The following is an 11,963-nucleotide window of genomic DNA, read 5'->3' on the forward strand; positions in this document are numbered from 1 at the left end:
TACTTTGTTTGAAAATATCACTTGGTTAGATCATTTCACTCATATAGAAACACTCAAATCCATATCTTCGGGTTCTCTCGAACAATGGACTGTAGTAGTTCAGAGTATGACTGAGATGTAAGTAAAGTCTGACCAATAATTATTTCAACCAGGACATGAACTCATATTTTGAAATATTTGTCCTTAACTGAAGTTCATTCATCACTTGAGTCAAATTACTTAGATCTACATTGAATTTACATTAAAACAAAGGTTCAAATTAGGAAATTAACATGCAAAATACTATTTCTTATAGAGTTAAAAATAAAAAAAATAAAAAAAAACTTATAATTCATACAAATATGATACATTTTATTTAGCCAACTATGAGTTAAGATGTATACTAAATTTATATCTACCCAAAAGAACCCTCTAAGTGTGAAGGGAAAAACATTAATCATTCAGAATGATTACACTCATAAATATAACATGGTAAAACTATATATTAAGTTTTCATATTTTGTTTCTCCCAATAACTTTTCTCCCAAAATTCAACTCTTTCAATTGAACTTTTCTTTTTACTTATTTGTGCATGCAAAGATGGAGGATCATAAGGAGGAGGCATGGTACATGGATTAGTGTTTGAAGGAGCCTTGACCAATGATTCCATCATAAATTTCTTTTCTAATCCTTGTGCTTTACAAACCATTGATTCCACACATAGTTCAACAGCTTTATCACTTATAGATGGTTTGTATCTAAAGAGTTTAGCATATGAATTTAGGAGATGAAACATATAGTCATACACATAATCCATCTTTAACTCTTCTTGAATGAAATTACTTGCTGCTTTTCCAATATTGTGTGCCTAATTAAGAATAAAAGCATATAACATTAAAACAAAATGATGTTAAATATTTAGCATGTTATATCCCATCTATTAAGATTAATATTAGAAATTGTTCTCTACAATTTGATCTAACTACAAATTTAAATAAAATAGAACTCCCTCCATCTCACAATAATTGATTCATTTGCAAAAAAACATTATCTCAAAATAAATGACTATTGTAATTGTTAATGCACTTTTTTGCAATTGTATCTTTTAATTAATATTAATTGTATCATTTCCAATACAATATCTTTTATTAAGTATTTATGATCATAATGCACCAATACTTAACAAAAATAATTTGATAAAAATAGTATTTTTCCTTTTTTATTTATACATATTTCTTAATATATGTTAAATGATCAAATAACTCGATTATTATATAACAAAGGCAATATAGATTATGCTATGATGTAAAATATGAAAACATGAGAAAAATAGAGAATAACATATTTAGTGGAGTTTCTCCTTCCAATCATGTGTTTATCTATCTAGATGATTCTAACCTGAGATCTTATTTAATGATTCTAAGTTCGGTTTCATTCAAAAGAATTGTAATGTTGATTTTAAGATTAACATATTATACTATAAAATTGTATTTTTCTCGTTTTAAGAGAATTATATAAACTTTTTTTCACAAGAACTATGTCATGTTATTCAAAATTATTTCAAAAAACAAGATAATATTCAAAATTAATTACCAAGAAAGAATATGATTAATTTGGTAACAATTATACCATAGTCTTTAGTGTAGGTGAATAAACAAAAATAGATAAATTACCTTTTCCTTGTGACTATTGCCCCAATCCACAGCAAATTTAATGGACCTGCACTTATCATCTTCCTTAATGGGCCAATAATGATGCACTGGAATTAACCCTCTTGTGAAAAAGTCATAATAATGAGGTTTCACAAGTAAAGTGGGAGAATCACATGCCAGAATGTATTTTTCACTTACTGACCAAGCAGAACCTTCAATGTACACCTTATATCTACACACAATATCATGCATGATTTAATTAAAACATTAAATATTTTTATATATAGGAGAGATAGGTTCATGTTCCAATGTTCCATAGAGAAAATTTAACTTTAAATTTAAATTTAATGGTATATGTACATACTTGTGAGTGCATTGGCTTGCCAAATCTGATTTCTTGTACCCTTCTTGTGACTCCCTTCCCCAATCCTAAAACAAAAATTTCATTTGTTAATTTCACAATTATTATTTAAAAGAATATGTGGTGACATTTTAGATTTTAATGATTACAATTTTTCAAATCAGAACTAGTGTCCCTTTGATACGGATTATTAAAAAAGGATTTTAACGTTCTAAAAATTTTGAAATTATTTATTAAATTTAAAATTAAAAAAAAAAAGAAACAAATTATTGTGTGTTTGTTTACCGTAACAAAAATCACTTTTAAATTTATTTTTATGAGAAATTATCTAAAATAATTTTTGATTTAAAATAGTTTTTAAATTATTTTTTAGATTCTAGTTTTTTTTTTTAAAGTTATTCTAAACGGATTTTTTTTTCTAAAAATAACTACTATTTTAAAAAATGTGATTATTTTTAAAATTATGCAGCAACAAACAGGCTTATAGTATATGTAATTTTAGAAACTCAATTTTAAGTGTTCTTTGAAATTTTAAGTTTCTAAAATTACATGTACTATATGTTATATATTGAAATTTAGATTTATTGGAGTTGGCTTAGTGTAGGTTCTATATTTACACCATATAATCTTAATTGAAGAGTTTAGATTTCAAGTTCGAATTTGTATTATTTTTAAATTTTAAATTTAGACTATCTGATCTTAATTAGACACTTTAGACGTGTCTAACTACACTCTAATTAAAAGATTTATTTGTAGTTTTGATTCCTCTATTATTACTAATTTATTGAATTGATCTCTCTATTTTAAAAGCCGACAATTTTGGTCCCTCCCTCATATTTTGAACTAAAAATTAATGATTTAACATATTTTTAGTGACATGACATACAATTCTATGATATAGAATCATCTAGATGCATTAATTATTCATATGTCATTAATTAAATTAAAAATATAAAAAAAATTCCGAAGTTGAAAAGCTAAGTTTTTTCAGCGTTTTATTCCAATTTCATAAGTGTTAATCATTCTACATCGTCGTATCATATATCACGTTATTTAAAGCATCTGAGGTCATCATTTAGAGAATGACTAAAATTGTCAACTTTTAAAATAGAAAAACCAATTATATAAATTAATAAAAATAAAGAGATTAATGACTTAGTAGAGTCAATCTTGGTCCCTTAAACTATGACACCTCCCCTTCACTCTAGATTTTGCATGTAAAATCAAATATATTATATAGCTAAAAAGAAGAGATTGATACCTGAGCATATAAACGAGCATTCCAATCTTGTTTTTCAGAAAGATTACATTTCATGAGGTCTTGTCTAGTTTCAGCAACAGTTGGATTACCTTTCCAATAAGCATAAGGCTCTCTATTCATCCATGAAATCTTCTTGTTTCCTTCTTTCAACTCTCCCAATAAAATCCCCCAAGGCTTTACATTAACCTCAGGCCTATATGCAATATTAATATTTAAACCAATTATATCAAACTTTATTAACACTTATATAACTTTATTTAGATAAGTTCATATAGAATACAAAATAATTGATTCAAACCGTAATAACTTTATTTACACTTTTGACTCTAATATTTTGAGGAATAACATAAGATTTTGAGTTTTGTAAATTTGGTTTCATATGGTTGTCATTAAAATTCGAACATTGAACAAGATAAACATCATGATTTTTAATTGCAGTTACAATATTGTAAAATTTTAAATTTTTGCTAAAGCATCACAATCACAATTACAATTTAGATTGCATAAGTCATATTTTTCTGGAATTTTATAGAACCTCGTTGATTTGATTTAAAAAGCTTCAAAAACCTCCAAGATTAATCTTGTTTACACAAGAGTGTACATACTGTTAAAATTTTAACATACTTTTAAGAAAAGAACATTTTAGTTAGTTAAAAAACCAAGTTTAATTTATAGAAATTTTATAGAAAAGCTTAACTGTAGGTAACATATTTTTATTTTAAAGTTAATCACATTGTAATTTTTCATTAAATTTAATGAAATAGAATTTACTTAAAATAACTATTAAGATTCTCTATGGTATCTAGTCAAATCTCAACTACTAAATCTTATTTTAGTTTAACCTAATAGTCGAAATTTGAGGAAACAACGATATAAAGCCGAATATAGTTCCTTTGCGGCTGTTACATTGAATTTTACTCATAGAGAAACCAATCTCTAGAGAACTAGGTAAAAGAAGGATTCGACTCCACTACACTAAATGAACAACAGTCACACATTCATATTATCAGTTTTCATTCGATCAAAATCAGACAATTTAAATTTATAATTAATATTTTAAATTATATAATTAAAATTTATAATTTATAATCTATTTGATCATTGATTATATAGATAGCAATAGCTCGAATTCGTGATTGGATGCAATCTAAACCATTGAAAATCTAAATTAGTAAAAGAGTAAAATGGATTTGATTACTTACCATCCCCAAAAGGACCAATCAGGAAAGACAATATCCAATGTTGCATCATTACCACAATAACGAAATAGTGGTGGTGGGTCAACGCCATTATATTGACCAATTGAAACAACTGGCCAATCAACACAATCAAACATAAGCTCCAAATCAGGCAACATTCCAGGGTACTTCCTTAGTAATTGTAGGATACCCCACAACGTAAAAACATCTCTTGTTTGAAATGATTTTTCATATGTTTCTAAATAAGCTTTTCCTTTTAATATTATTAACTTGAAATTTGATGTTGTTTTTGCTTTCTCTATTGTTTCCTTTGTTATGCCTGTGTGGGCCCATGGTCTTAAATCTTCGTGGATCCAACGGAAGTAATCTGGACACGTCGAATTAGATGAATGGTCTTGATTATTCCATGAGATTTTTGCGTTGTTTGTGGGACATGTTCCGGTGAGGTTGTATCCACTGCAGTTTAGTGGAATCTCTGTTTGATTTAGGGGTATTTTTGGTATTTCGTATGATTTGGTGGTTAGGATTTGTTCCATAGATGAACCTGCGGAAAAAACCTCCTGCACACACAAACACAGTATCTTATTTTGTTAGACCTTCATTCCACTACTTAAATATTGACTAATGTCTCAAATTATTTTTAGGTAAAAACAATTATAAATAACTTATTTATATATTAAAATTATTAATAAATATTTTTTAAATACTTATTAGCTTTTGTCTTATTTTATTATTTAATAATAATGATCAACATGAACTAAATATCATCAAGGAAGGAACCTTAATAAAAAATAAATCAACATATCAATTTAATTCCATTTCATTAATGTAATTAGTGGCGGAACTATATTTATGGACCTTGATCATAACTATAATATATTTATATCAAAATAAAGAATTATCATGATTTTTTAAATGTCTAAAGTACGACAACTATAATCTTGAATATATTAAAACTAAATATATTATAAAAAGTTATTTTTTTATTAATAATTTTATGAATTAAATTAACAAATAAAAGACATATTTAATAAATAAATTAACTAGTTAAAGACACATTTAAAAATTAAAATAATTAACAAAATATATATTTAATTATATTTTTATATAAAAATTGTTTTATAATTAACTTATCATAAACCATATATTAATGAACTATATATAACTTAATTAAACTAAAAGAACCTATCAAACTTGGGAGATAGTGATACCGGTTCCCCGATTTCCTGTCAATATTTTTTTTGGGAGATGAACTATATACTTATATTTTATAAAACTTATTATATTGTTGATTTAAAATTATTTAATAAAATATAAATGATTTTAAACGTGAATGGTGATTGTAGAGTCAATTTATTCAATAATTTTTTTTTTAATTTGACTATTAAATTAACAAGTTTCAATATTCATAATTAATTATTAAATAAATTAAAAAGTTAAATAAATTTTTAGTCTCCATAAAATCTCTTTTTTTTTTTTTTGTTTTTATAATTTTTTTTAACAACTTTAGTTCTTAAATTTTTTTTGTTTTCATTTTTCATTCTTAATTTTAATTTAATTATTGCGTGTTTTTTTTAATCTTTTAATAATTTTTTACACTAATATATTTAAGACATTATAAAAGAATTTCCTAAAAAAATTAAGAATTTTTTAACAAGTGATAAATTAAATATAATTTTTTACACATCAAAAATTTAAAAATTCATATTTAACTCATTATTTATTAAAAAAATAAAATTTTACAAAGAAATTGGTAAATATATTTTAAATATTACTAAAATAAATTATTCAAGAATTTAAAAAGTACACAATAGTTAGATTAAAATAAAAAACAAAAAATGTTAAGGATTAAATATTAGTGAAATTTTTTATAAGAATTAAAAACAAAATAATAAGATTTTATAAAAATTAAAAAAATTTAATTTTAAATTAAATTATATTAAGTTATTTTTATTCATAAATAGTTTTAGAAAAAATGTAAGGAAATCAATAATTAAAATGATAATTAACTACTATTAAATATATATTTATATATATATATATATATATATATATATATATTATTAGTTTATATAATATTATTTATTTTATTATTTAACGTGAATCGTTGGATTTAAAGTAGTTTGATCTCGAAACAAGTTATTATGTGTCCATACCTAACTTACGTATGATGAAACAGGTGTTGCAAAATGACAAAGTTGATGTGAGGGTGTAAAGTCACATGTGGGGTCCACAAAATGACACGTGGCTATGGCCCATAAAGACTTTTTGTTTCAAACGTATTTTTGGCTTTTTAATTTTCTGTCTTGTTGGCCGACACTATCTACTCTTATTAGGCCTTTGAAATATTTAGGGGCAAAAAATTCTATCAATTTTCCACATGTAAAATCAAAAATAGAATTGTATTAATATTATAAATGTTTTAATTAATAATTTTTTAAAATTATATATATATATATATATATATTATAATATTTATTAATATTAATTAAATTAAAATAGAAATATTAATAAATAATATGTCATCTAATTATTATTAATTTAATTTTAATAATATTAAAATATATTAATTTTGTAATTAAAATAAAAAAATTCTTATTCTTTTTGAGAAAATTACATAGAAATAATTTCTATTAATTAAAATAATATTAATAATAATTTATAAAGAAGTTGTAAAGTTTAACTTCTACCACTTCAAATATAAAATCCAATTTATGTCGATTAGCTAAAATATCCAATCTAGCCAAGTACATATTTATGAACCCTAAAAAGAAAAAACAGCCTCACATCAATCGTGTTATGTCACCATCATCACCGATGTGCCATATTGCTTTCACATACCACTTTTTATGAGAACTTAATATTGAATTTGATTAATTTCAAGTAAATGAAATGTAAAATTTGATTAATTATATTTTTATGTGTTTATTTAATTTAGATTAATAAATTGATTTTAATATATTAAAATTTAATGAATAATTAAGTTATCAACATTATCGATTAAAGATATAGGTTCTTCGACTATTTTAATTTTGTCACACTTAAAAATTATAAATTTATTTATAAATTTATCATTTTTAATTTATAGTAAATTGAATTTGTATTGATTACAATATATTTTATTAATTTAGAAAAAATATCTTTTTTAATATAAGTAATTATACTAACATGATATGACATAAAGATAAGATGTTTTGGTCCCAATGTTATTTTGTTAGAATTTGATCCATAAATGGTGCGATTAACCCCTTAGATGAATAGATAATTTGATGTATTGATATATGCAATTGCTCGTAAATATATTTGATTTACAAAAGTTTTAGGATTATTATTCTAACAAATTTATAATTTTTGTGAAGTATTACTAATATATATCTACTTTTAATTTTCTATTTAATATAATTGATAATATTTACTTCACATTTTAAAATGAGTTGATGCATGTTGAAAAACACATGAGAAAGTAATATACTCACCTCAACCATTTATTTTCTAAATTTTATTTTTATATCCAATTTTTTCCTCATGTAAGACATTAATTGAACGGTGGAAATCAATACATTACATTTTCATGCTACTTTAATATAAACAAAAATGAAATAACAATTAAAAATTGATATATTTAATTTAAAATTTACACTAAATTAATACATCAATTTTTATTAATTTATTTTTACTTGTACTTTGTGATCGAGGGAGTATTTGTTAGAAATAGTGTTATCTCAAGAAAGAGATCCTATATTTCTTCAATTTTAAATGTAATTTGAACTATAATAAAATCTGCAACAAAAAGTTGTATTAGAAAAAGGTAGTTGCTCTTAGAAAGTTGAGTCTCGTTACTCATGCTTGTCTTTGATCTTTGAAAGATTTTTTTAACTTAGATTAAAGATAAAATATAATTTTAAATAAACTAACACGTCTTATCAAACTTCTATGAAGTCAAAACTTAAACATTATAAATAAGTCGATGACAAATCCCAAATTCAAGTTAAATCTTGAATTTTTTATCGTTTTATATCAACTCTTACAAAATCTAACTAAACTCAATTTCCGAGATTTCCTCTAAGAAAATAAATGTCAAAGTTGGACTTCCGGATAAAGTCACATCGTTTCTCTTGTTTTGAGCGGTAAGGGTGACCAAAGGATATTTTTGACTTATTAATTACTATTATTTTTTATACAAATGTTGAACAAACCTACCTAATTATATACTTTAAAGTCTTGTGTTCTCCTTCTATTTATTAAAAAACCAAAATACCACTTCATTAATTAGATAAACTAATATTAAATGGAGCTTTTAGGATACATTCATAATTGAGAAATTTTAGTATAATTGTTTTCTTAATTAATGATCATTTTTCTAAATTAAATAACTATTTATAAATAATTATACTTTAAGAATAATAATTTCATAGGGACAAACATCATTTGATTGCTAATTAGCATTATACTATTTTCTATATATATATATTTAAAATATTTAATATTCACTATTATTTTTATTATTAATAATAAATAATAATATATTCAGAAAATTTTAAAAGTTATTTCAATGATTTTTTTTGTAAAAGACCAACAGTACTGTTACACGTTGAATAGAGAGATACAATAATTAAGATAGAGTATAATAGAGTAATAAAAATAGTCTGGACTGGTTAAATAATATACTATTTTAGTAAATGAGTATATCAGTAGAAAGCATTAATAAATACATATATACTATTTTCTGTAATGAGCCTATTTGTAGAAAACATTAATAAATACATGTTGTCTCAATATTTTAAAATTCTACCAATCAAGAGTGAGAGTAAATATTTTGTTTGATAAAAGTTGGTGGGAAAGCAAATTGAATTTTATAAGAGTTAGAATAGTAAATTGAATTTTAAGAGTTTGATAAAATATACATTGTTAAAATAAATTAATTTAATGCATGAATTTAATAAGATACTTTCATTTTTCTTATCTAAAAAAAAAATTTAAAAATTGAATTGCATGAATTACACAGCAAAATAGTATAATTTAATGAAAAAAATTATTACGCTAACATTTCAGATTATTTTATTTTTCATAAAGATATTTATATGAAAATTAAAAGTGTAAAATTATTTTATATTATTTACGTTATTAAACTTTATTTTTAATTTCTTTTTTTTTAGTGTGAATCGAATATTATAATTTGAGCCGAATAAAATTACAATAAATAATTAAATTATCTTTCAAAAGATTTAATATTGTCGTATTCTTGAAACTGAAATAGAATTCAGAAACTCTTATTAAGTTTGAAAGATACATTTACCATCTTATTCAAGTATTTTAGATTTTTACTTGAGGTTAGTGTTATATTGATTGCGTAACTTCTTTTCTAAATTTAGATTAATGATATCAAATATATTTTTTAATATATATTTTTGAATACACTTTATTTAATTAATTAAAATAAATATATGTTTTATTAAATTTATATAAAACTAACATATTTTAACTAGCATTATTAAATTTTAATTAATAAAAAAAAGTATTTTAAAATATGTATCATGCTTAAATTTATATCAATAAAATAAAAACTTTTTTTAGAGACGACAAAATGACATGCATAGAGAAAGAGAATATTGAGACACCGAGTAATCCTCATATCTGTTTTCAGTTTCTGACAAACAGTAACATCCAAAACAACTAACGTTAAAAATAGCAAACTTAATGAATCAACGAAATCAATAATCACAAACAAACAATACTCACAGGTGTATCGAGGAACCGCGCGTACACCAACGCGCCGACGATTAGAATTATTGGTAATACCAAAACGACGGTGGATCTCGACAACGATTTCATGAACATACATACACTTATTCCTTCTTCAAAATTACAAAATTGCCCCGATCCGTGATTCTCTTTCACCTGCAATATAAAAAAAATTATACTCTGTTTCTGTGACAAAAAATGTTAATGTTTCTATTGTTTGCATACATACCCTTTTGAATTTTCGAGCTTCTTGTCACTTAGAATATGAAAAGATTCAAACTTTGAAATTGTTCTTCAATTGGGTCGGTGAGTTTTTGTCAATTGGATTTGTCTCTCTGCTTCAATAATGGATTTTTTTTTTTTTGGTAATTGTTTTAAGCAACGGTGGCTGAAGAAAAATAAGAAGAAAGAGAAATTTAGATTAGAAGATTTTGGTATGGTACAAATTTTCTTAGAATAAGATCACAACTAAAGTTAAAATTGTGAAATTGTCGTGTAGCACGGTTAAATATGACTGATGCAACCTCAATCATAATTCACATTTAAAATTATGATGTCGCGAGTGAATCACGACATTATAATTTTTCTAAAGGTTTGATCACAACTAAGAGACACAATTAATGTGTGATGTTTTTTTTGTGTTTATGTGAAATATTTTGAGTAGAGAAGAATGGGAATGGTTATGAGTGAGTCTAATAAAGATGTGATACTTTTTTGCATATTAAAGGGCCATAACCTTTTAGATCAGAGATTCAAAAGGATGGGAAAAAAGAAAGAAGAAAGATAATTAACATGAGAGATAGAGAGAGATGTAATTAAGTGTCCATTCAAAAGGGAGAAGAGGAAACTTTTTTTTGAAGTTGAATCTCGTGAGAATTTGATTGTTGAATTATATTGTGAGAGCTATAAAATCAAATGGGGCGAAAATAATGGGTTCTTTCCCATGTCTTTTAATGGCCACAATTTGTTGAAAAAGTACAAAAGTTGGAGAACTACCATTGAGTAGTCTTTTCTGAAATTTGGAAATTAAATTGAGAAATTTTTGTTAGACACAGTATTTTAAAAGTTGATAAAAGTTGATGATTTTTGTCAATCTTTTTTTATTTTTTAACATAAAAAAATGATTATTTGATATATTTTAAATGATGTGATGTACATTTTCATAATATATAACCCAATTTGATTAATTAGTTATTGATAAGTAATTAATTAAATTACAAAAATGAAAATTTATGACGTCAAAAGTTTAATTTTATAGGGTTTTATTTCAATTTCATAGGTATTAATCATTTTACATCATGGTATCAATCATATCTTACATTATTTAAAACATATTACATCGTTATTTTACGGTTAAAAAAATCAAAATGATGATCAAAACTCTTAGTATTTTAAAATAGAAGGACCAAATTCGTGAATTGGTAAAAATAAGGAGACTAAGACTGTAATTAAATTATTTATATTTTTTGGTTTTTCACACATTGTTTTAACTGGAGATAATTTTGTTCAAGACATGTCGAACATTAGATACCTCTTTCAAAGCAGATTCAAACTCATATTCATCATGTCGTAGGAATTTAGTCATTTCCGTTAGAACCAATTTTCTTGTTGCTGACACAATATTTAACGTCAATATTATATATTTATATGATTTTTGCTTTTTATAGTATTTTTTTTAATATTTTTCTCTTACCTTCGTACCAATATCCACGTTCATTAGTATCGATGTCTAAATAGAATATTAGTTTTGACGTGTTCAAATAACACAA

The 11,963-nt window shown here is 23.7% G+C and overlaps 1 protein-coding gene across 2 annotated transcripts; it reads right to left on the bottom strand.

Moving 5' to 3' along the window:
* Positions 1-273: 273 nt before the first annotated feature.
* On the bottom strand, positions 274-11,129 carry LOC101506169 (uncharacterized). 2 transcript variants are annotated; one of them, XM_004514035.4, is made up of 8 exons: positions 10,931-11,128; positions 10,424-10,582; positions 10,192-10,350; positions 4,456-5,012; positions 3,254-3,446; positions 1,996-2,060; positions 1,653-1,863; positions 274-847 (listed from the first exon to the last, which is right to left on the bottom strand). In XM_004514035.4, exons 3-8 carry the CDS (start codon positions 10,288-10,290, stop codon positions 485-487), a joined length of 1,488 nt encoding a protein of 495 aa, XP_004514092.1. In that variant the 5' UTR covers positions 10,291-10,350; positions 10,424-10,582; positions 10,931-11,128; the 3' UTR covers positions 274-484. The 2 variants fall into 2 exon arrangements, with proteins under 2 accessions (XP_004514092.1, XP_073220257.1); XM_073364156.1 differs by having other exon boundaries at positions 4,456-5,009; positions 10,188-10,350; positions 10,424-11,129.
* Positions 11,130-11,963: the final 834 nt, after the last annotated feature.

This window comes from Cicer arietinum, chromosome 8 (assembly GCF_000331145.2).
Source record: "Cicer arietinum cultivar CDC Frontier isolate Library 1 chromosome 8, Cicar.CDCFrontier_v2.0, whole genome shotgun sequence".
NCBI lineage: Eukaryota > Viridiplantae > Streptophyta > Magnoliopsida > Fabales > Fabaceae > Cicer > Cicer arietinum.